The sequence below is a fragment of the Rana temporaria genome, chromosome 6 (assembly GCF_905171775.1).
Source record: "Rana temporaria chromosome 6, aRanTem1.1, whole genome shotgun sequence".
Classification (NCBI taxonomy): Eukaryota; Metazoa; Chordata; class Amphibia; order Anura; family Ranidae; genus Rana; species Rana temporaria.
This window is the reverse complement of record NC_053494.1, coordinates 33,318,238-33,344,891: the sequence shown is the minus strand read 5'-3', so window position 1 is coordinate 33,344,891 and position 26,654 is coordinate 33,318,238. Positions and strand designations below refer to the sequence as shown.

The 26,654-nt window shown below is 43.8% G+C and overlaps 1 protein-coding gene across 1 annotated transcript in view; it reads right to left on the bottom strand.

Annotated features, from left to right (window-relative positions):
- The window catches only part of AMDHD2 (amidohydrolase domain containing 2), a 41,129-nt gene extending 15,444 nt beyond the window's left edge, over positions 1 to 25,685 (bottom strand). Inside the window, exons 1-8 of the mRNA XM_040356620.1 lie at positions 25,480 to 25,685; positions 22,590 to 22,726; positions 19,358 to 19,497; positions 8,877 to 8,931; positions 6,911 to 7,123; positions 4,961 to 5,049; positions 1,325 to 1,469; positions 1,061 to 1,168 (exon numbers count right to left, since the gene is read on the bottom strand). Coding sequence (XP_040212554.1) covers positions 1,061 to 1,168; positions 1,325 to 1,469; positions 4,961 to 5,049; positions 6,911 to 7,123; positions 8,877 to 8,931; positions 19,358 to 19,497; positions 22,590 to 22,726; positions 25,480 to 25,562 — 970 coding nt within the window. The 5' untranslated portion in view covers positions 25,563 to 25,685. The remainder of the gene's footprint in view (positions 1 to 1,060; positions 1,169 to 1,324; positions 1,470 to 4,960; positions 5,050 to 6,910; positions 7,124 to 8,876; positions 8,932 to 19,357; positions 19,498 to 22,589; positions 22,727 to 25,479) is intronic.
- Positions 25,686 to 26,654: the final 969 nt, after the last annotated feature.

Below are 26,654 nucleotides of genomic sequence, written 5' to 3'. Positions count from 1 at the left end.
TTTACCGCGGCAGGTCGGCTCCCCTGCGCGAGAGCCCTTAGCTATACATCGGCTCTTGCGCAGGCCACTAGGGGCGCGTGTGTGCCGCCGGAGGCGCGCGCGCCCCCTGATCGCCTCCGACTCCCGTGCGCATGCCCAGCGGGCGCGATCGCCACCGGGCACACGCAATAGCTCGTTACAGATCGGGGACCGGGAGCTGTGTGTGTAAACACACAGCTCCCGGTCCTGTCAGGAGGGGAAATGCTGATCTTCTGTTCATACAATGTATGAACGGAAGAGCAGTCATTTCCCCTAGTGAGGCCACAGTTAGAACACACCCAGGGAACATACTTAACCCCTTCCCCGCCCCCTAGTGTTAACCCCTTTCCTGCCAGTGGCATTTTTATAGTAATCCAATGCATTTTCATAGCACTGATCGCTATAAAAATGCCAATGGTCCCAAAAATGTGTCCAAAGTGTCCGCCATAATGTCGCAGTACCGAAAAAAATAAAAAAACGCTGATCGGCGCCATTACTAGTAAAAAAAAAAATATTAATAAAAATGCCATAAAAATACCCCCTATTTTGTAAATGCTATAACTTTTGCGCAAACTAATGAATAAACGCTTATTGCGATTTTTTTTTTTACAAAAAATAGGTAGAATAATACGTATTGTCCTAAACTGAGGGAAACAAAATATTTTTTTATATATTTTTGGGGGATATTTATTATAACAAAAAGTTAAAAATATTCATTTTTTTTTTAAAATTGTCGCTCTATTTTTGTTTATAGCGCAAAAACTAAAAACCGCAGAGGTGATCAAATACCACCAAAATAAAGCTCTATTTGTGGGAAAAAAGACGCCAATTTTGTTTTGGAGCCACGTCGCACGACCGCGCAATTGTCAGTTAAAGCGACGCAGTGCCGAATCACGAAAAGTGCTCTGGTCTTTGACCAGCAATATGGTCCGGGGGTTAAGTGGTTAAAAACATCATTTTTTACAACCCGGAAAATGGTCGTGTGTACGCGGCATAAGAGATTCCATATCTGAATACAAAGAGTCTCCAGTAATCTACTCACCAGCCACATAGGCATTTAACCCATCAATGAGGATTTCCTGCTGGCCCAGAGTGTGTTTACCAGGTCCTAGACCCATGGCTGTGATGGCGTCTGTCACCAGAACCAGGCCTGCAATACACAAGATACATACAATGTGTGTCTCTATGAGGAAATGGATCCCATGTATAAGAAAAGAGGAGAGGTGTTGCTGCTTCAAAGTAATCGCATTGCTCTTGGTGATGATGCAGAAACAAGCTCTCTCCAATCTAATCACAGCACACTCACCATTGGGGTGTGCGCGGTGTGCAATCCTCAGTGCAGCAGGGTTTGTGTGTATTCCATCTGCAATCATCCCATAATAAACTGTCCTCCCAGCTGGAATGCGATCACTGGTCAAGAGCCCCACAATGCCGGGATCGCGGTGGTGGAACTAGAAGGAAGTTATCGTGATTATTACAAAAGCAGGTCATTTGTGAATGAGATCAGAAAATTTCTTAATATAAGACATCCTTCTACCGAGGTTGTATCCACCTTTAGATAATTGACTATCTTAAACCAGTGTGATCTTATAACCCTGCTTTAAACTTCTCCACAACTTTATCCCTGACTTGTCTGGTGTGTTCCTTGGCCTTCATGATGCGGTTTGTTCACAAAGGTCCTCTAACAAACCTCTGAGGGCTTCACAGAACAGCTGTATTTATACCGAGATTAAATTACACACAGGTGGACTCTAGGTGACTTCTGAAGGCAATTGGTTCCACTAGATTTTAGTTAGGGGTATCAGAGTAAAAGGGGCTAAATATAAATGTACACCACACTTTTCATATATTAATTTGTAAAAAAACAACATTTATAATTTTCCTTCAACTTCACAATTATGTGCCAACAGGGGCGTCGTTAGGCCCGGGCTTAGGGGGCTGGAGCCCCGAATGGGTCCCCGTAAAGCCCCGAGCCCTGGGCATTTAGCTAGCCGTTGTTAGCCCCGAGCAGCGAGCACCGGGACCGTTCTGATCCCGAGTGCCGCCGCGCCGAGACCGAGTCCTGCCGAGTGCCGCTGCGCTGATTGTGGCCGAGTCCTGCCGAGTGCGATAGCAGGCTGGTCCCGCCTTCTGGAGCCCAACGCATATGATGGACGTCCCACTGATCCAATGCCAAGACCGCGGGACGTGTGACGTCCATCGTAGGCGCCCGAAGCTTCAGAAGTCGGGAATTACAATACCGCGCCACATCACTGAGATGATCCCCACTTGGAGCTCGGGCGGTCGGCTCACGCATCGACGGTAAAGGTAAAGGTAAAGGTAAAAAGGCCACAAGGTCCAACAGGCAGTAAAGTAAATGTAAATGCAAAATGCAAAGTCAGATAGGTAGGTGAGTGTATGTAGGTCAGGTAGGTGTATGTAGGTCAGGTAGGTGTATGTATGTCAGGTAGGTGAGTGTATGTAGGTCAGGTAGGTGTATGTATGTCAGGTAGGTAGGTGAGTGTATGTAGGTCAGGTAGGCTTGGCCAGTGTAGGTCAGGTAGGTGTATGTCAGGTAGGTGTATGTATGTCAGGTAGGTAGGTGAGTGTATGTAGGTCAGGTAGGTGAGGTCAGTGTAGGTCAGGTAGGTATGTCAGGTAGGTGGTGTATGTATGTCAGGTAGTCAGTGTAATGGTCAGTGTGTCAGGTAGGTGAGTTTAGTGTTCAAAATTGATGTGCAATGTCAAGCCAGGCAAGTGAGCTTACCCCCCACCGCCCAGCCAAAAAAACCTGCGCCATGACCATCCCGGATCCAAAACCGCGATGACGCCGCTCCCCCCCCCCCCCCCCCCCCCCCCGGTGCCGGCCTCGGGCTGAAGCGCCGCCGACGTCTCCCACCCCCCCCCCCCTCGGGCTGAAGCCCCTGGTCTTCTTGCCACCTAGCAACGCCCCTGTGTGCCAATTTATATTCGTCTATCACATAAAATCCCAAGAAAATACATTTACGTTTTTGGTTGTAACATTCCAAAATGTGGAAAATTTCAAGGGGGTGTGAATACTTTTTCAAGGCATTTCAAAGATTTACTCAGCCTTTTTATCTGCTTATGTGATAGGACAGCACATGGCGTCTCCAGGAGAAGGCGGATCAGCGGGGCTTCCTACCAAGAAAACTCTCAGAGTGTGTTTTGTGCCAATTAACCACTTCCCGTCCAGCAATGTACCCGTACGTCGCTGGATTTTCAGTGGTCATATCTGACATCTTAATACTGCCAGCGTATGAGTTCCTGGACAATGAGAGCAAAGAGATCCATATTCTTTAATTGAATCATTGCCCATTTTCTTAATTGCTCAACTCCTCCGCTACCAACACCTACCTTCCTGTGCTTCCCCGCCGGAGCCTTGTGAAATATCCAGTGCTTCCAATCAAAAGGTAGCATGTGACCTTCTATTTATTAAACCTTATGCTGCGTACACACGGTCGTTTTTCGGCATGAAAAAAAAAAACGTTGTTTTTAAAAAACGTCATTTAAAATCATCGGGCCAGATTCAGAAAGAAGTTACGCTGGCGTATCTATTGATACGCCGCGTAACTTCTAGGATGCTCCGGCGTATCTTTTTTCTGTATTCAGAAAACAAGATACGCCGGAATTTTGCTAAGATCCGACTGGCGTAAGTCTCTTACGCCGTCGTATCTTAGTTGCATATTTACGCTGGCCGCTAGGTGGCGCTTCCGTCGATTTAGGCGAGGAATATGCAAATTAGGTAGATACGCCGATTCAGAAACGTACGTCCGGCGCATTTTTTTACGTCGCTTACATTAGGCTTTTTCCGGCGTAAAGTTACCCCTGCTATATGAGGCGTATCCTATGTTAAGTATGGACGTCGGGCCAGGGTTGAATTTTTCGTTGATTACGTCGTTTGCGTAAGTCGTTCGCGAATAGGGCTGTGCGTAATTTACGTTCACGTCAAAAGCATTGGCTTTTTGCGGGTTAATTTGGAGCATGCACACTGGGTTACGTTCACAGACGGCGCATGCGCCGTTAGTCAAAAACGTCAAATACGTGGGGTCAGCCTTTATTACCATACAACACGCCCACTACATGGATAATTTGAATTCCGCGGGCTTACGCCGGTCCACATACGCTACGCCGCCTTAACTTAGGGCGCAGGTTCTTTCTGAATACAGAACCTGCCTCACTAAGTTACGGCTATCTGAGATACGCTACGCCCGCACAAATTTACGCCGGGCTATTTGAATCTACCCCATCGTGTGTGCTTTCCACATCGTTTTTCGGCTTCTGAAAAACGACAAAAAAAAAATTCGAACATGCTGCATTTTTTAAACGTCGTTTTTTAAAATGTCGTTTTTAGGGTTGTAAAAAATGATCGTGTGTGGGCTAAAACGACGTTTTAAACCCGCGCATGCCCAGAAGCAAGTTATGAGACGGGAGCGCTCGTTCAGGTAAAACTACCATTCATGGAGTAAGCACATTCATCACGCTGTAACAGACAAAAAAGCGCGAATCGTCTTTTACTAACAAGGAATCAGCTAAAAGCAGCCCAAAGGCGAAAAAAAACTTCCCCTTCAGAGTGCCGTCGTACGTGTTGTACGTCACCGCGCTTTGTTCATCATTTTTTAAAAATGATGGTGTGTAGGCAAAATCGTTTTTAATGATGAAGTTGGAAAAACTTCGTTTTTTGGACATGCTGAAAAATGTCGTTTTTTTTAATGCCGTAAAACGACCGTGTGTACGCCGCATTATACAATCCTCTGTCAAGGCCAACATCCATCCATCCAAAAAGAAACTGACTTTCTAGATATCATATATAGAATATTACCCATCAATCCTTGCGGTCCATTTTTAATTCAAAGATCTACCTGAAAAGTGAAGCTTTAAATCCTAGAAATGCACTTGTCTTTCAGCCATTTAGATACACCACAGGCAGGAAACACGGACTTACTGGCAGCATGGCATTGAAGAGATGAGTAATAAACGAAGCACCTTGATTCACAGCATCTTCGGCCTGAGATAAATTAGCCACCGAGTGACCTGAGGACAAAGGACACACATCACCAATATTTCTCTCAAACAATTCTTCTTAGCTACATCTGAGAGACAATGACAAACTCCAGGCTGATATAAAGGGCACAAAGAAATGCATAAATCCATCTTTATTTAAAGCACAACTCTAGGCAAATTATAAATGCAGTGAGGCTGTGTGAGAAAATGATACATAGAAGCTTCACGTTCAAACCTTGAGAAAGAGTTACTCCACAGCGCCTGCATCTACAGAGGTCAGTGAGGTCTTGATTTAAAGCGCATTTACTTCTTGTTAATAATTTGTAAATATTTCAATGTCCATCATTTGGCCACAGTTCTACTTTAAAGCAGATTACTCACTTTTGGGTGGGTTGGGGCAGGGTTTGATCTTTAACGACTTCCCACCTGGCCTATAGCAGAAGGACAGCTGGGTGGGGGTTTCATTGTTCTGAGTGGACGTCATAACGTAACTCAGAACAAGTGATCGTGGTGCCGTGTGTCCCTCAGACACACCGTATTTCTGATCTCAGTAAAGAGGCTATGATGTAGGCTCTTTACCATGTGGTCAGCCGTGTCCAATCACAGCTGATCACAGTGTAAATAGGAAGTGCCAGTTACCGGCTTTCCTCTGCTCACTCTGACAACACCCGAGGATTGGGGATCTGTACTGATAATCAGTGCAATGATTATCAGTGAAGCCCCATAAGCAATGCCTGCCAGTACCCACCAGTGATGCCAATCAGTGCCCATTAGTACCGCCTATCATTGTCATCTATTAGTGCCAACCATCAGGGCTGCATATTAGGGCTGCATATCAGTGCAGCCTCATCAGTGCAGCCTCATCAGTGAAGGAGAAAAATTACCTTTTTACAATTTTTTTTAACAACATTTTGGGCCTTTTTTTGTTTGTTTAGCACAAAAAAATAAAAAAAGAATCCAGTGGTGATTAAAATACTGTCAAAAGAAAGCTCTATTGGTCTTACAAAAAAATATAAAAAATGATAAAAATTTAGTCTAGGTACAGCATTGCATGATCGCGCAATTGTCATTCAAAGTGCGACAGATAAAGCTAAAAATTGGCCTGGGCCGGAAGGGGGTGAAAATGCCCGGTATTGAAGTGGTTAAATAGGCTGGTACTGTTATCATACCCGTTGTGGCATAGCAGTAGCAAGCCAAGCATGGCTTTTCAGCCAAGTTGCTGTGACCATTGAATGTCTTCTCTGTATTCCTGTGGAGGATCCACCAACACAGAAATACTGCATTAAAGTAAAATATATGTAAACCCATCTTGTAAAACAACCCATTCAGTTTAAAATAAAAATGAAAGGCAAAACATGTGTGTACATACAGCATCAGAAAACATTATAAATACCTTTTACCCCCTTTTTTATAATTGATCACATTCCCTCTGTTCTCAGCTGCATCAGAGCTAGGGGAGGAGAAGCAGCAGCAGCAGTATGCTGATCTTCCCAGTGAATTGCTGTGATTTGGGGGGGGGGGGTGTCAGCACAAGCCTGATCATTTGATTAGCCCCCAGCACAGCCAGAAAACTGACCATGCTGTGTTCTTATGCCTATTGTTGTTTTGTTTTAAATAGCAAAGCAGAGGGACTGGCAGGGACACCAGGGATTTTACTCAAAGGAAGCACATGGTACAGCAGGCACATATCAGGAATATGAAATGTTGGGTTTACATATCCTTTAATTTCCCATAGGAATATATAGCGGGTTCACAGGCTGTTGAAATATATAGCCCACCTAAATAGTTAGAGGGTGGGTGGAACCTCCCTCCTGAGGACGTAAACCTTGGCCCACATTATACAAAACAGAGAAACCAATCTTAGGTGAAGTTACTGATGGTATATATCTACCTAAGGAGACACATATTCCACGATTCACCAGTTCCTCGATCACCTCTTTACTCCTTTCCATTTCTGGGGCCAGAGTCACAATGCTGACCCCATCTAAGGTCCCGTAGGTGTCCATAACTTCTGAGAATCCTCTTTCATTGTACGACCGTAGACAATGCTCTGGATGGGCTCCCTTCTTCTCCAAACTGATGTATGGACCTTCCAGGTGCATGCCTGCAAGAGAACATTCAGTAATCAGAAAGACCAAGAAACGTCAGGTCTTTCATGGCAAGTAACATCTTTTATTAGTCTGCCAGTTTTAGACTTGGACTTGTGATCTGGCTGGTATGCCTGCCACCAGAAAGGGGAGGATATCAGAAAATATTTCACCTGTTGTGGAGCGCCTCAGCTTCAATCAGTGCTGTTTTACAAACATTAAACAAACTCGAGCTATAATAACATACTATAGTGATAGAGTTCTCAAATTTAATAATAAGGAAGCACTAAACAAACTGAAGACCAGGATTACCAACAGACTGATTCTTAGGTTATCAGTTAAAGCAATTCTAAACTAGCCATTCTCAGCTAGGGTTTTAAGGGCAGGGGTGTCAAACTCAATTTTTATTGTTGATTCAGCACTATGGTTGCCCTCAAAGGGGCAGTTGTATCTGTGTTGTGCTATGTACAGAGTGCAGAGATCAAGGCTGCACTGTGTACAGAGCACAGGGTTTAAGGAATGGGCCATGTACAGAGCGCAGGGTTTAAGGGATGAGCCATGTACAGAGCACAGGGTTTAAAGGATGGGCCATGTACAGAGTGCAGGGTTTAAAGGATGGGCCATGTACAGAGCGCAGGGTTTAAGGGGTGGGCCATGTACAGAGTGCAGGGTTTAGAGGTTGGGCCATGTACAGAGTTGCAGGGTTTAAGGGATGGGCCATGTACAGAGTGCAGGGTTTAAGGGATGGGCCATGTACAGAACGCAGGGTTTAAGGGATGGGCCATGTACAGAGCGCAGGGTTTAAGGGATGGGCCATGTACAGAGCGCAGGGTTTAAGGGATGGGCCATGTACAGAGCGCAGGGTTTAAGGGATGGGCCATGTACAGAGCGCAGGGTTTAAGGGATGGGCCATGTACAGAGCGCAGGGTTTAAGGGATGGGCCATGTACAGAGCGCAGGGTTTAAGGGATGGGCCATGTACAGAGCGCAGGGTTTAAGGGATGGGCCATGTACAGAGCGCAGGGTTTAGGGGATGGGCCATGTACAGAGTGCAGGGTTTAGGGGTGCACCATGTACAGAGTGTAGTGTTCAGGGGTGTGCTGTGTACAGAGTGCAGGAAGGAGAACTACTCTGAACCCGGGTGACAGAGGATGAGGATGATAAGGACGGCTTTGTTATCCACTCCACAAACTCTTCTGCATGTTCTGGCTCAATAACACGGCCAGCAGCGAAAAAAATATTAAAAAAGGACAAGCGTGGCCCACGGCCACCTGCAGAGGATGCACCATGTCTACGACCAGACACAGAGGCTGCTTGCCCTCTTTTAGTGGCCTGTGAGCGCCTGCCTCTCCTTGGTGGCCTTTCTGGACATGATGTATATTTTGTACACTGTATTAGATACCACAATAAACGGCCTCTAAAATGATTGCATTTTGACAGCTGGAACCTGCGGCTGTCAGAACACCTGAACAGTGACTGTAGCCGATTGGCCGCAGTGACTGTTTTCCTCCTGCCTCCTTAGAATTCTTAAATTAATTTTATTGAGCCGAATGGTGTAAGCGGGGCCACCAACAGCTAAAATTTCAGGAAATGGACGAAATTAAAGTCATGTAAACCCAGCCTTAGTCTACCAGAAAATCGTTATCGATTGTTTATTTTTATTCTGTAGAATTTTGTACCGCAAGAGGAAAAATAAAGCTGAAATTGTCTATCCCAGTAGAGAACATGTTGATGCCACTCAGTCTGAATGTACAAAGCAGAAGATCCTTACCCAGCACTCCAGCTCCATGTGGTCCTCCGTCATTCACAGTCATCTGAGGAAGCACCTGTAAATAAAAGGAAAGGGTTAGTGCCACAAATACCTTTGTTTCCCTAGTTTTCTAATGTTAAAAGAACTCTATCAAAAACAGAAAATTCTGTTCTAGGTGGGTCACACCAAAACAACATGGACATGTAGACAGATCCAGGCAGACAACGACACAGCAGACTCACCCGTCACTATAATAGCTCAGCTGCACTCCAAGTAAACACGGGTCAAAAACAATACTTGCAATAAGAAAAGAAACTGAGGATCACAGCTAACTATAATGCAAATCTGTGTTTCCTAAAGCTGCCCATACACTTGGCGATTTTAAACTCTGGAAATAAAAAACCTCCAATGTAGTGGGTATCCACCCCTCCCCCTCCACTTCTACCCCACACACTGCAAGGGTTAATTGCTCAAAACCACTAAAGAATGGAGCAGGACCGCCATCAGGGGGGGTACTGCGCATGCTCCGTTTTGAAATTTCCCGCCGTGCTTTGCGAGAAATGACGTCGCCCCGACGTAATGTTTTGAACGGCGACGTGCGTTACGTACTTTCGTATTCCCTGACGACTTACACAAAACAAAAAAAAAAAAAATTGAAATTCGACGCGGGAACGACGGCCATACTTTAACATGGGCTGTCTATTGTTACACCACCTAAATAGCAGCCGTAACTTTGCAACGCGAAAAGCCGACTAGCGACGACGTAAGAGAATGCGACGAACGGGCGCACCTTCGTGGATCGCCGTAAACAGCTAATTAGCATACCGACGCGGAAAACGGCGCGATCTCCACCCAGCGGCCGCCGAAGTATTGCATCCTAAGGCGTACGAAGCCGTACGCCTGTCGGATCTTAGCCAAATGCCGTAGTATCTGTTTGTGAATTACAAATAAAGATACGACGCGGCAAATTTGAAAGTACGCCGGAGTATCAGCAGATACTCCGGCGTACTTCTTCTCTGAATCTGGCCCAATGTTCTTTAGCAAGGAATATACATTACACATTAATATTTATTCTACCAAAATTAGTGTGTGCATTGCTCCTTTCTCTTCCTGCTGGAGGCCGCCATATTGCTGAATCCCAGAGCCCCTGAACAGCAGTAAATCATAAAGTGGAACTAAACCCATTGATTTAACTGTTTAAAAAAAACAGTTACATTTCTGGAATGCCGAGATTGCCAACTGTCTCATTTCATACCTCCCAAACGTCCCTGATTCGCCAGGACCGTCCTGGAAATTGGTCCCTGTCCCAGAGAATCAGGGCTGAGTCTCAGATTGCCCAGTGTGTGCGGAGTGTCTAGGTTTCTGCACGCCGTGGGCAACACTGTGTATGGCAGCCGCCAGCTGGCATCTCTCCTTGCCGGTCCGGCTGCCTCTGACACACATGCAGCATTCACAATGCAGAGTGGAGCGTCCTTATTGGTCCTTTATAGTGAGACTTGATCACCGATCAAAACGGAGGCTGAGGAAGTAGCACAGGCAAGTGCAGAAAATGAATTATTTAGAGAGGTTATATATTTAGTCTGTGTAACCTGCGGGGCATTAGGTCACCTGATACAGAGACGTATAACAAGAGTAGGGTGAGATTCCATAGCAAACACCCATACTTCAGGTATTGGCAGCTGTTACAGAATTAACAGTATAATAAAAGGACAAACAGGAGAACTTGCAGATAACAAGACCAGAAGACCAAAGGTCATGATTGCATTATACCATATCAAGTAAAGAGAAAATGCTGAGCAATGGCATCCTAAGATACTTGTTAGTTCTTGTATGCCTGAGATAGAGCTACAGAGTATAAAAGAGAAGAGAGGCGCCTCCAAGTGTAGCAAATGCAATATGGTTACATTAAATTAAGGTGCAACATTTAGCAACTCACATGGTTGATGATTAAAGCGGTAGTTCACCCTCACTGGCTTGATTTTACCATCGAGACAGGCATTGTAGCGCGAGCTACAGTATGCCTGTCACGATTTTTTTAACCCCGGACTCACCTTGTAATCGGACATCGTAGATTTCGGCTCCCGCGGGGAATGGGCGTGCCTATGGAGAGGGAGGATGATTGACGGCCGGCCCTGGCACGTCACTCTCCCCGAAGACAGCCGGAGTAGGTCTCGGCTCTTCACGGCGCCTGCGCACAGGCTATGCGCAGGCGTCGTGAAGAGCCAAGCCTATTTCAGCTATTTCCGGAGAAGCGTGACGCGCCAGAGCCGGCCGTCAATCATCCTCCGTCTCCATAGGCACGCCCATTCCCCGGTATCTTCGATCTACGAGTACAAGGTGAGTACGGGGGTAAAAAATTCGGGACAGGCATACTGTAGCTCGCGCTACAATGCCTGATTTTATGGTAAAAGAAAAAAAAAATGTTTTTTTCGTTGATAGGGTGAACCCCCGCTTTAAGTATGCGTGTGTGCGCGTATATTATATTATCAGGTATTTAAGTGGCAAATTAAGACCATAGCCCCACTACCTACATCTACATACTCAACACCTGAAAAGCAAGTACAAATTCAAGACCCGACTACAAGTAGACCCATGAAATATATAGGTTGGCAAGCGAAAGGACACGGTACTGAAAGACAAGAACAGGAACAATCACACCATCATCAAAAAAATGATGAGGGGCCGAGTCATCAAACGCCCCATAACAATAAACAGAAGAAACCCTATAAAAAACCGTTCAAAAAACCTAATTGGAACCGTCGCAATTCGGAGAGGGAATATAGGGACAATAGAGGACCTATGTACCATCCACCGCCCCCTAATCCTCCACCCTATTACCCGCATTACTATAACCATTTGCAGCGGAGTCCAATTTCTACCTACAATAGGTACGAGCCCCTACGACACTATCCAGAACATCACTATCCAACATACCATTATGACACCCAAAGGTCTTTTTTAGACAGAGATCGGAGGGATCGTTCTCCAAGGAGACACCCCCAAGAAATGTATCAATCCCCAAGGAGATACACTCAAGAGGATCGCTCACCCCCAAGGATATTTCAAGAACCCCCCAGATCACCAAGAAGACCAAGGGAGGAAAGACTAACCCGCACATCAGAAGAAAACGCGGATGCAGAGCGGGGAAGAGATCCCAAAAGAAAAAGAGTGGAAAAGGGGAGGGTGTCTTCAACATAAGTGGAAAAACATTGTCCGTAGAGGAGTTGGCAGTACTGGAAGGGGGCCTTAAACATGCACCTGTAAAGAATTTAAACAAATTCGATACGTACATTAATATCCAAAAATACATTCGAAAAATAAATATTAAAAAATACTTCCTAGGAAATCCAGCGAAACATCAATTATCCACATCCATAACTAGTGACTTCATACAACACAGTACTCTTCGGAACAATTCTGTGTTTAACCCGCAGGTTGTCAATGGACAACACATAGAAGTATTCAAGAAATTAGTGCTTCAAGAGTTGGATGGCCTCAAAGTAAAGAAAATATCAGACCCCCCACACATTAAAAAGGGAATCCAAAGCCTAAAAAAACGTAATGACATTGTGATCCGCCCTGCGGATAAAGGGGGAGGAGTGGTTGTCCAATCGAAGGAACAATACCATGAAGAACTCCTCAGACAACTTGAAGATGAGGATACCTATATAAAATTATTAGGAAATCCTATTGCTAAATATAAAACACAACTAAAACAACTCATTCATTTAGGCAAGAAAAAGGATATTCTAAATAAAAAAGAGGCCATTTATTTGTTGCCTGAAACCTGCAGAATCCCTGTCATTTACACTATCCCAAAATTACATAAGGATAAGATTAATCCTCCGGGTAGGCCGATCGTCAATGGGATTGATTCCCTGACTGCAAGGATGGGTCAATATTTGGACCATTTCTTGCAACCAGCGGTTCAGCAGACGAAGGCCTATTTGAGAGACACAAAACATGTCCTTCAAATACTAGAAGAAATACCTGTCTCAGAAGGGAATACAATACTGGCCACTGCAGATGTGTCATCTCTGTACACTATCGTGAAACATCATCAAGCCTGTAGTGCAACCAAGTGGCTTTTGAAGAACTACACCATTTTAGCCTGTAAGCAACGTAAATATTTGATTAAGTGTTTAGAGTTCTGTTTAAAATCCAATTATTTTTGGTATAATCAAACCTATTACAATCAACAAACAGGCATTGCCATGGGGGCAAAATTTGCTCCGTCGGTGGCTAATGCTTTTATGGCACAGTGGGAAGAGAATGCAGTGTATTTCAACACCCCACCAGAATTAATCCTGTATAAAAGATACATCGATGATGTGCTGATTGTTTGGAAAGGTTCAAAAAATTCCTTGGAAGAATTCTTTACACGACTTAATTCAAATGACCAAAACATTAAGTTGGTGGTCAACATTAGTGAGAAAACCGTTAGCTTTCTAGACTTGGACATCACGATTACAGAGAATTCGCTTTTTACTAAAACACATTTCAAAAGCGTTGACACCAACAGCTATTTATCATTAAAAAGCTGCCATTATAAATCATGGCTATTAAATATCCCGAAAGGGCAGCTAGTACGCATTCGGCGGAACTGCACGAAGGAAACAGATTTTCTAATTCAAGCTGAATTCATCGGAGATAGATTCCAAAAGAAAGGCTACTCTGAACATTTTATTCAGCAACAAATTCAAACAGTAGCAGGACTTGACAGGAATTCAATGTTACGAGGAGACATCAAAACACAACGTAAAATGGAAGCACCGGTTATCATTCTGGACTACAATGTCCAGCATAAGGATGTGGAAAAGGTATTCAAAAAATACTGGCATGTATTGACAGCAGACAAACATCTGAAAAAGATTCTACCTGCTCGTCCGAACATTATTTATAAAAGAGCACCAAATGTTCGAGACATGTTGGTTAAAAACGTGATTGACCCTCCCCCTAGGAGTGGGTACACGTTCTTCAATCAAAAGGGCTTCTTTCCTTGCAAATATTGTTTTGCATGTTTGCACGCAAGGGGTCCTCAATTAAAGAGAACAGAATTTTTGGGTACACACACCAGTGTAATGCATCCCATTAAAGATTTCATTAGCTGTCACACTGAGGGTGTGGTGTACGTATTACAGTGTACATGTAATTTACAGTACGTAGGCAGAACCAAAAGGCCATTAATGGTCCGCATTAAAGAACACATTAAGAATATTTTGAAGGGTTCTGACAAACACAATGTCAGTAGACATTTTGAGAAGTTCCACAATAAAAATCCACGTGATTTATCCTTTTGGGCGATTGATAAGTTTAAAAAACCATGGAGAGGGGCACATTTAGTTAGAACTATCAGTCAAAAGGAATCCCAATGGATACACACTTTACATACATTAGTGCCTGATGGATTAAACGTGGACTTTGATGTCAACTGTTTTATAAGCAATTTTAAATTTTTATGCATTTTAAAGCAATTTTTAATTTTTAATTTTATGCATTTTATTGTAAAGGACGGGATTGAGCAGCACTGTTGGTCTAGTCTTCTAGTTCCTTTAAATCCCTCCCTGTGACGTGTTTGAGTGAATCTCCACGTTAATCATAAACATAACAGTTTGTGGGGTTGCTGTACTTTATCCGTGCAATCCACTATATGGTTCCTATTTTGGTCTTAAAGCAATTTTATAATTAATTCAGGAATCTATTTTAATGTATAGTCCTCGTTTTTAATACACCTATTAAATATATACTATTTAAATATAGTTTTTAGTAAAGTTCATTCGTTCATGCAGCTCATGATGATACTATGAGGATTAAGATGTTTTCACATCACTTTGCTTGCCAACACTTGGTTGTAATGAATTGCGTGCCCGCCTTCTATGTGTTTCCCACACACAAGATGGCCACGATAGATTCGATGGGTTTTCCCATCTTCAAAATGGCCGCTATTGACTTCCGCCTATTAGCCTATATAAAGGGGGTCCGTCTAGCCAATCCCCAGCCTCTGATGAAGTCACGTGACGTGACGCAACGCGTAAGGCCCTGTATAGACGTGACCGGAAGTGACGTGACGTTCCGTCCGCACATTTGATACTCGCTGTTTCAACGTTTGATTTTTTAGCTCATGTTGAGCATTTCACTTTTTTGACCAATTAAAGACTGTTTGCTGAGAAATATTTCACCATTTGGAGCTCCTTTCTTCTTTCCTTCTTTCACATCCGATCGATGGCTTGTGTATACTTTGAGTACAGAGCCTCCATTTTGGTGTAGCCCCGGACCACACACAGAGAGGGTGACGCTCTCCAGGCAAAAGGATAGAGGATTGTACTACACTCGTCCCGAGCAGAAGGAAGGTCTTTAAGTCTCCATCTGAGCATCCATACGCTGTTTATATACATCAGGAAGGTAAGCGCTCCGTGAGCCCGGCTGCCGGTGGGATCGTATTTAAACACTTTGATTTGGATGCACAAGTTTTTGTTCATCACATTGGGACATTCACTTATGTTTCTTTCATTTATTATTTTTTATACACATGGACACTTTGCCTTATTGTTTGTTCATCACTGTCACAGTGATCTGAGTGATTTGATTTAGTAGTTTAATCATTCGTTTACTGGCTTTTTCCCTATATTGGGGATTATATTTATATTATCATTGTTTGTATACTCACCATTCACTTATTTTTGCGCTCATCATTTAAACTTATTCATATTATATTATATTATATACACACATATACATATACATACACACGCACACGCACAATATTACCAAAAGTATTGGGACGCCCGCCTTTACACAAACTTTGGGGCAGATCCACAGAGATCTGCACGGGCGCAGCGTATGGCAGATACGCTACGCCACTGTAACTTTCTTTTGAATTCTTTGAATCCACAAAGAATTTGCGCTGTAACTTACGGCGGCGTAGTGTATCTATCGGCGCGTAATTCAAATCGGCGGGTAGGGGGCGTGTTTCATTTAAACGAAGCGCCTCCCCGCGCCGAATGAACTGCGCATGCTCCGTTTCGAAATTTCCCGCCGTGCATTGCGCGAAATGACGTCGCAACTACGTCATTTTTTTAACTTAGCCGTGACTTACGTCCATCCCTATTCACGGACGACTTACGCAAAAAAAAATAAAAAATTCAAATTTCGACACAGGAACGACGGCCATACTTAACATGGCAAGTCTATCTATACGCCGCAAAATACCAGCTTTAACTATACGCTGGAAAAAGCCGACTAGAGACGACGTAAGAGAATGCGACGGCCGCGCGTACGTTCGTGGATCGTCGGAAATAGCCAATTAGCATACCCGAGGCGGAAAACGAAGCGAAATCCACCCAGCGGACGCTAAAGTATTGCATCTACGATCCGAAGGCGTACGCCTGTCGGATCAAACCCAGATGCTGTCGTATCTTGGTTTGAGGATTCAAACTAAAGATACGACGCAGGAAATTTGAAAGTACACCGGCGTATCAGTAGATACGCCGGCGTACTCTCACTGTGCATCTGGCCTATTATCTTTAATAGTAATAAAATAATATTGCGCAAGCCACTAAGTGTCGTGAATCAGGCAGCCAACATAACAAAGTGGATACTAAGTGAAAAATGCTGTAAATAAATGTAGCGCCCAAAGTGAATAAACCCTTAAAAGGATGTAGGATAAAAAGAACCTGATAGTCAAATGATCTGCATCACCAACTAGTCAAATCCCCAAAAATATGTGAACCTGTGAAGTAAACACAAATACATAGACCAAAAATATTCAAATAAAGGTCTATATGATAATGCCAAAAAATTGTGTCAATATATACAGTGCTATGATCAAAAAGTGAAAATGATATCTGTATGAGTTCAAAATTCTTTCTCAGTAGTCCCTGAGAAAAAAATAATGTGCAGAGATGACATATAAGTGATCAAAAAACACAAGTCCTTAACAGGAAACAAACATGATAATGAGTTGCGACAAAAAGGGATAAGAACACCTTGAGTGGTTCAATGACTGAATAGGTCAGTGAGCGTGACACCATAACAGTGTTAAAGGAAAAAAAGTATTTTCGAAAATGCACATAAGATCTTCAATTGTTGGAATGGAGCCACAATCTTCAAGACACATAACAATCTTCACACATGGGCATTGATAAAAGGGTGGGTATGCTTACCAGAAAAGGTGGACCCTCAAACTACACCGTATGGTGGGAGGGTCATTAGAGCTTGTACAGACTCGCGTCTGGATCTGGGAGTCTCCCCTTCAGATGGTCAGAACCAAAGATAGCCTCAGGTGTACTCGATTGTCCAGGACAGAGTAGCTGAAATCAACTCATCAAAATTGCTCCAGACATCCCAATAGTTATGCAAAGAAAAAACATATAGAGGTGCTCCTCATAGTGTAAAAAAGTTTTTTTATTTGCACTCATAAGGCAAATTTCAAAATTAAAATAATGAAAAAGGCTTACAAAGCCACACTGCAGGTAAAAAAACACAAACAGCAAGCTAAAAAAATCCACGGTAAAAAACCACAGCAAACTGATAAAATAGCAGCAGATACTCTCACTTCAGATGGGTATGAGAGAATTTCCAATAAGTCAGCAATGGAGTTATAATAGAGCTATCACCCGACCGGTTTCGTCTCGATAGGACTTCAACTGGGGTACTGACAGTCTACCAACTGCCATACCTGCAGTGTGGCTTTGTAAGCCTTTTTCATTATTTTAATTTTGAAATTTGCCTTATGAGTGCAAATAAAAAAACTTTTTTACACTATGAGGAGCACCTCTATATGTTTTTTCTTTGCATAACTATTGGGATGTCTGGAGCAATTTTGATGAGTTGATTTCAGCTACTCTGTCCTGGACAATCGAGTACACCTGAGGCTATCTTTGGTTCTGACCATCTGAAGGGGAGACTCCCAGATCCAGACGCGAGTCTGTACAAGCTCTAATGACCCTCCCACCATACGGTGTAGTTTGAGGGTCCACCTTTTCTGGTAAGAGTACCCACCCTTTTATCAATGCCCATGTGTGAAGATTGTTATGTGTCTTGAAGATTGTGGCTCCATTCCAACAATTGAAGATCTTATGTGCATTTTCGAAAATACTTTTTTTCCTTTAACACTGTTATGGTGTCACGCTCACTGACCTATTCAGTCATTGAACCACTCAAGGTGTTCTTATTCCTTTTTGTCGCAACTCATTATCATGTTTGTTTCCTGTTAAGGACTTGTATTTTTTGATCACTTATATGTCATCTCTGCACATTATTTTTTTCTCAGGGACTACTGAGAAAGAATTTTGAACTCATACAGATATCATTTTCACTTTTTGATCATAGCACTGTATATATTGACACAATTTTTTGGCATTATCATATAGACCTTTATTTGAATATTTTTGGTCTATGTATTTGTGTTTACTTCACAGGTTCACATATTTTTGGGGATTTGACTAGTTGGTGATGCAGATCATTTGACTATCAGGTTCTTTTTATCCTACATCCTTTTAAGGGTTTATTCACTTTGGGCGCTACGTTTATTTACAGTATTATCTTTAATGGCATCCCAGTCTTGGTCCGTAGGGCTCAATATTGAGTTGGCCCACCCTTTGCACCTATAACAATGTCTACTGTTCTAGGAAGGATGTCCACAAGGTTTAGGAGTGTGCCTATGAGAATGTTTGACCATTCTTCCAGAAGTGCATTTGTGAGGTCAGGCACTGATGTGGACGAGAAGACCTGGCTCCTAGTCCCAGGCTACCAATCAAGTTCCTCCACCCCAAACTTGCTCATCCATGTCTTTATGGACCTTGCTTTGTGCACTGGTCCAAATCATTTGGTGGAAGGCAGATTATAGTGTGAGGTTGTTTTTCAGGGGTTGGGCTTGGCCCCTTAGTTCAAGTGAAGGGAACTCATAAGACGTCAGCATACCAAGACATTTTGGACAATTTCATGCCCCCAACTTTGTGGGAACAGTTTGGGGACGGCCCCTTTCTGTTCCAACAAGACTGCTCACCAGTGCACAAAGCAAGGTCCATAAAGACATGGATGAGCGAGTTTGGGGTAATTTGTATTTCTGTCCATCCAGTTATGAGATTTACAGAGCAGTGCTAGACAGCACGGCCAGCTTGGTGACCTGATTTTCTGTAGTACAGCCAAGAAACACAGCTAGGTTGCATTGCTTGGGTATGGTGGCATACAGTGCTTGCCCAGTGCCCATGGAAAAATATGCAGAACTGCGCCTACATTTCTCACTGCCAACACATGACGTAGATGGGTGTACTGTCCTGTGCCCTGCCCCCACTTGAAGGTTCTGTGACTGGGGTGGCTGCCCCTGCAGGGTCACCCCACCTTCGCCCCTATTTGTCCTGGACCTGGCTGCACACCTATAAGAACTACTTGATCTGACTGTCAATGGCTGGACCAGGCGATCATTCTTGTCTCCAGCGGCCCATTAAAAATAAAAATACTCCAGCTGTAGACTGCTATACTCTTATATTCTTAGGTCATACCTTGTGGTAAAGCGATTTCGGCGATGTCACCAGGGTCGGACAGAAAGAAGTCACTCCATGTGGCAGGATGTTACGAGCAACCAGAGAAATCCCTTGTTTTACATTATCTGATTCCTGGGAAAAATCCACACCGAACCCACCTACAATATAAAAGGGGGTGAGGAATAACCTGCAGCTTCAAGCTAGGTACACAATTATTTTAATGGCATTTAATCTACTTAAAGTGGACGTTCCATAAAAAAAAAAACAATTTTGCTTTAAACTGTAGCTTACGACTAAAAAATAAAAAAAATATATTTTTTTTTTTTACTCATCTGGAAATGCCTGTTGCTATGCGGTCCCACGAAATCTGCCTTTGAAACCACCTAGGATTCTGACATCATCTCCCTCTAATGCTCCTGGGAAATGTGTCATCATTTCCCAGGATGCATTGCGCTGTCCAGTTATCACTCCCCATCCAAGACTTCCAGGAAGCAAGTCCCTGTAGGCTTCACAATGCCCACAAGCAAAATGACAATGGTGTAGATATAGTTTTATAAACTATATTTTTTGAATATCTATGCGGATCGGCGGCGGATTGTAAAATAGTAAGTGAGCGGATTTATATTATAAAAACGCAGGATGAAAGGACATACATTTAAAAAATGCTAATTGTGGTTGGAACTCCGCTTTATTTCTTTGGGGTAAAAAAGTTGCCAATAATTTTCAGCCTTCATATTAGGTTTAGAGGCAGTGGCATCCTCCACATTGATGCTACTGTTGATGATGTGTCATGGCAGGCAGACCTCAAGTTCCATAGACAAAAGTATTCTTCTGCGCTCGAGGGTGGTGTAATGGTTTTATCAAAGGTTCTTGGTGGCTCAATAGAGAACACAGGTTTTGCTGCCCTCTAAGGGTTGGGGGAGAAACCCAATGGAAATCGTAAAAAAGAAAAAGAAAAGAGGGCACACCAACCTTGTGCATTACCCAAGTGGCATCTTTAACCACTTAAGACCCGGACCTTTAGGCAGCTAAAGGACCCGGCCAGGTTTTGCGATTCGGCACTGCGTTGCTTTAATAGACAATTGCGCGGTCGTGCGACGTGGCTCCCAAACAAAATTGGCGTCCTTTTTTCCCCACAAATAGAGCTTTCTTTTGGTGGTATTTGATCACCTCTGCGGTTTTTATTTTTTGCGCTATAAACAAAAATAGAGTGACATTTTTGAAAAAATTTCAATATTGTTTACTTTTTGCTATAATAAATATCCCCAAAAAATATATAAAAAAAAACTTTTTTTTCCCTCAGTTTAGGCAGATACGTATTCTTCTACCTATTTTTGGTAAAAAAAAAAAAAAAAGCAATTAGCGTTTAACGATTGGTTTGCGCAAAATTTATAGTTTACAAAATAGGGGATAGTTTTATGGCATTTTTATTAATAATTTATTTTTTACTACTAATGGCGGCGATCAGCGATTTTTTTCGTGACTGCGACATTATGGTGGACACTTTGGACAATTTTGACACATTTTTGGGACCATTGTCATTTTCACAGCAAAAAATGCTATAAAAATGCATTGATTACTGTGAAAATGAGAATTGCAGTTTAGGAGTTAACCACTAGGGGGCGCTGTAGCGGTTAAGTGTGACCTCATGTGTGTTTCTAACTGTAGGGGGCCGGGGCTGGACATGTGATGTCAGTGATCGTCGTTCCCTATATCAGGGAACAGACGATCACTGACATTGCCACAGTGAAGAACGGGGAAGGTGTGTTTACACACACCTCTCCCCGTTCTTCAGCTCCTATGACCGATCGCGGGACACCGGCGGCGATCGGGTCCGTGGGTCCCGCAGGTGCGGTCACGAAGCTTTGGACCGGGTCGTGTGCGCGCACGACCCACGGCTGGGCTCTTAAAGGGGACGTATATATATGCTCTTGTGCCCAGCCGTGCCATTCTGCCAACGTATATCGGAGTGCGGCGGTCCTCAAGTGGTTAAACACTTGCCAACTGCCTAACGTAGAGATATATGTCGGCAGAATGGCACGGCAGGCAAATCAACGTACAGGTACATCTGTCGCCTGTATGGGGGCGGGGCTGGACTTGTGACGTCAGTGCTCATCTTTCACTATATCAGGGAACAGACGATCAGTGACTCTGCCACTGTGAAGAGCGGGGAAGGTGTGTTTACACTCACCTCTCCCCGTTCTTCAGCTCCTGTGACCGATCGGGTCTGCGGGTCCCGCGGCCGCGGAGCTTTGGACCGGGTCGCGGGGGCGCGCGACCCACGGCTGGGCACTTAAAGAGGACGTACAGGTACGTGATTGTGCCCAGCCGCGCCATTCGGCCAACGTATATCGGCGTTAGGCGGTCCTTAAGTGGTTAATTGGCTCCTGCTCAAATTGGCCCTAATATGTGTACGTATGAATGGGAGTTGGGGACCTTAGAGTGTAAGCTCCTTGAGGGCAGGGTCTGACGTGAATGTACTATATATATATATATATATATATATATATATATATACCGTATTTATCGCGGTATAACGCGCTCCCGCGTATACCGCGCGCCCCCGAAATTCCTGTAAAAAAAAAAAAAATGTTATATGATTTCATTACCTACAGTTTTGGTGTCTTCCCAGCGTCCATCGTCCGGTCCGGCGTCCGTCTGCGGCCTCGATGGTGTCCTCCCGGCTTCTCCAGCCCTCGCCTCAAATCGAGTCCCAGCTTCCCGCACTCAGTTCGAACGCCTCCGCCAACATATACCGAGTGCAGTACACTCGGGTACATTCAGCAAGGCTCGGCGTCGCTCGCGCTCTGTGACGTTTATGCGTGAGCACGAGCGAAGCCGAGCCTGGCCGAATGTACCCGAGTGTACTGCACTCGGTATATGTCGGCGCAGGATTTCAAACTGAGCGCGGGAAGCGGCTATCGGCGTATATTGCGCACCCACGATTTTCCCCTTATTTTAAGGGGAAAATAGTGCGCGATATACGCCGATAAATACGGTATATATATATATATGTAAAGCGCTGTGTAAATTGATCCCGCCATAAACCAAATGTAAACCATTTGGCATATATTACTTATTTGTATAAATTGTTAAAAAAAAAATATTATAAAACAGTTTAAAAATGATGAAAAGAAACATAAAACTATTATAATTTCTCCATAAAATGGTCTATTCAGGCTACAAGAGCAGCGCCGTTCTCTTACTGTAGACAAGCAGATCAGAACTCTTCTAGATAGGAATATCTTACCATTGATCTGTGTGTCAATAAATCCGGGTGCAAGGATTCTCCCATGACAGTCCACCTTGACATCAGCTGCCCCTTTCTCATCAAAGAAAAGTTTTTTGGGGTTGAGGATCCTCCCCTGCCGCACCCATAGATTCTCCCTACAACAGTTAGGGGCAGAGGTGAGACTTTAAAGAAAGCGGTCAGTAAAAAAAAAAAAAACACACACACCTGGAATCTGCCTCTTCTAATTTAATTTCAAAGGTGCAAATACCAGAGCTCTGTCTGTTATGAGACCCGAGAAACTGCAGATTCTGTGGGTGGATCTGTTGTCTGGAGCTCGGTGGGTGGAGTCGTGATGTCAGTAGACTCCCCGCCCACCTCTACACTCCCCTTGTCAACATGCATTTTTTCCTATGTATTCCTTACACTGACTTCTGCTATGATCACTAACATCCAGTCAAAATCCAGAAAAGTAACCACATGACTTCAGAAAAGGAGTGGGGGTGGGAATTTAAAAATAATGCCTGTCTCCAGGCTAGTGCATGAGATATTTAAATAACCTGTCACTCACAGCAAGGGGGCGGAATGGACTAAGGATTTTCCAAGTCCGTTTTATTTCACTGAACAATAAAAGAGGATTGCTCAGAGCTGGATTAACTCTGTGTGGCAAGACTGGGCACAGATGATAGGAAATCTTATACTCTACATTGTGACATAATAAAAAAATAAAAATAAAATTTCGGGTTTACATCCACTTTAAGCATAACTTAGATAAAAAAAAAGAAAAAACACACAACATACAGTATATGCTTCAAGTTTCAATACTTGGTTGTTATATATATACACACTGATTTGGGTTATTTCACCAAAGAAATGTCGCAGAATAAATGGTGGGCCAAATTTATGAAGAAAGATTATTTATTTGCAAAATGTTATAACAAAAAAGAAGAAAAATGCAGTTTAAAAAAAAAAAAAAAAATTTTTTAAATAAAATTTAGCCAAAAAATAAAAAAATACAGCGGTGATTAAATACCACGAAAAGAACTCTCAAGTAGGATGAACAAAACTATAAAAAATTTGTGTTGCATGACATTTGTCATTCAAAGTGTGACAGCACCGAAAGCAGAAAATGGGGGTAAAAGTGCGTGGTATTGAAGTGGTTAAAGGGGTTGTATAGGTTTTTTGTTTTTTTTTCACCTTCATGCATCCTATGTATCAAGGTAAAAAAAAAAACTGCCAATGATGGCCCCCACAATTGGCGTCATCATCGTTTTGCTTTTTTGTTTACCTGCGCCCGTTCACCTGCTGCGCTCACCTTCGACGTCCTCTTTTCCACTCAGTCTGGCTGTTGATTGGCTAGATTGACAGCAGCGGCGCATTGGGGGCGGGGCTAAGTGATTCAGTCACGCCGGCTGCATCACGGGAGCGCGCCCACAAGAACTAACCCCCATGGGAGAGCGCTCCCGTGAAGGGGGTTAGTTCTTGTGGGAGGATCAGAGACAGCCGCCGAGGGACCCCAGAAGACATGGATCGGGGACACTCTGTGCAAAACTAGCTGCACAGTTGAAAAAGATGAATACCTCTAAGTGAGGTGAGATTTTTCGGGCAACCAAAAAAAAATATAGTGACAACTAGGTCATAAAAATATATAAATTTTAATACATTAATTTACAGCATAAACATTTCATAGTGACAACATTATTATGTTAATAATGTTGTCACTATGAAATGTTTATGCTGTAAATTAATGTATTAAAATTTATATATTTTTATGACCTAGTTGTCACTATATTTTTTTTTGGTTGCCCGAAAAATCTCACCTCACTTAGAGGTATTCATCTTTTTCAATTGATACAGAGATGTTGGCAACCTCATGCCTCCATACATGAGCCAAATTCTTTCAACTAGCTGCACAGTGGAGGTAAGTATAACATGTTTGTTATTTTTTTTTAACCACTTCCATACCTGAAGGATGGGCACTGATAGGCGGCACGGATGGGCACTGATAGGCGGCACGGATGGGCACTGATAGGCGGCACGGATGGGCACTGATAGGCGGCACGGATGGGCATAGATGGGCACTGATAGGTGGCACTATCGTATGTGTTGTACTAATGGATGCCAATCAGTGCCAAACAATGCCTGCCAATCTGTGATGCCCATTGTGGGCACTGATTGGCATCCATTATTGTGTCATTGTCATCCCTGGTGGTCTTGGGTGGCATACCTGGTTTTTTTTTGCATCCCTGGTGGTCTAGTGGCATCCCTGGTGGTCCAGTGGGCATCCTTGGGGGGGGGGGGGGGGCTGTGCTGATAATCGATCAGCAAAAACCCCCCTGTCAGAGGCGCAGCCGATCGGCTCTCCTCTACCCGCGTCTGACAGGAAAAGCAGATTACCGGCTTTTCCTGTTTACATGGTGATCAGCCGTGATTGGACACGACTGATCACGTGGTAAAGAGTCTCCGTGAGAGACTCTTTACCTAGATCGGTGTTGCGGGGTGTCAGACTGACACCCTGCATCAACTGTCATTAGGGTTTAGATCGGGGGACTCACACTGGTGGCCCTCCAGCTGTTTCAGAACTACAAGTCCCATGAGGCATTGCAAGGCTGACAGTTACAAGCATGGGTCCTATAAGCAGAGGCATGATGGGACTTGTAGTTCTGCAACAGCAGTTTGAGACCCCTGGTTTAGATGAACATAAAATACATATTTTTTTGTAAATAGGGCGCTCTTTCGCACATTACAGGATGTGATCTTCATTAAGCGAAGCGTGACACATATTCCTTTCGTAGATTAGCGCCGTATTTTTAGACTTTCATACAAACCATCGTAACATTTTCCTTCATACATAAATATAAGATAAAGAAGCGCAGATCAGAGGAGTGTGGGGTCCTCCTGGGGTACTTACCACTGCAGTCGGTGCTCCCTGAGGATCCTGCAGTTCCTGAACTGGGTGATGGGGGCATCAGACACTGACTTATTGGAAGGCATTCCTTACCCGGTACTGACACTCAGCACTCCTCACCTCACCTCATCCATCCACCCTCATCTCCCCACTCACTACACAACACTCCACAACAGTCACATGAGCCACAGTCACATGACAGGATGAGCTCTGCCCTCCTCACGTGACCCAGCCGGCTGTAGCAGCCATGTTGGAGGTGGCACATCGGCCATCTTGGTAAGATCACTCCAGCAGAATTTATTTATATTTATTATGAGACATTTGTTTAAACCAAGGCCACATTCTGTATTCGTATTTGTTTTGGAAAAACTGTCCTTCTGATTGAAATGGCCATTTTCAGCACATGCTTTTTAAAAAAAGGAAGGAGGAAATGGACTTGGGGATGGATCTAGGAAGGGGGGGTTTTATAGTGGGTTGTAATTTCAGTTTTAACCACAAGAGGGCAAAATCTGAGAATTCAGGCTGAGCAGTGAAATCTGCATACACTATGGCCCAGATTCTCAAAGGAGATACGACGGCGTATCTCCAGATACGCCGTCGTATCTCTGAGTCTGAGCCGTCGTATCTATTCTATGCACCTGATTCTTAGAATCAGTTACGCATAGATTTGTATTAGATCCGTCTCTTACGCCGTCAGATCTTAACTGCATATTTACGCTGGCCGCTAGGGGCGTGTACGCTGATTTACGCCTAGAAATATGTAAATCAGCTAGATACGCAAATTCACGAACGTACGCCCGGCCGACGCAGTACAGATACGCCGCTTAAGTTAGGCTTTTCCCAGCGTAAAGTTACCCCTGCTATATGAGGCGTACATGCGGCGTACCAATGTTAAGTATGGACTCTGTTCCCGCGTCGAATTTAGAAAAATTTTTGTTTTTTGCGTAAGTCGTCCATGAATGGGGCTGGACATCATTTACGTTCACGTCGAAACCAATACGTCCCTGCGGCGTACTTTGGAGCAATGCACACTGGGATATGTCCACGGACGGCGCATGCGCCGTTCGTAAAAATCTTAATTTACGTGGGGTCACATAACATTTACATAACACATGCCCACATCTTCCAAATTTGAATTAGGCGGGCTTGCGCCGGCCTATTTACGCTAAGCCCCTGCA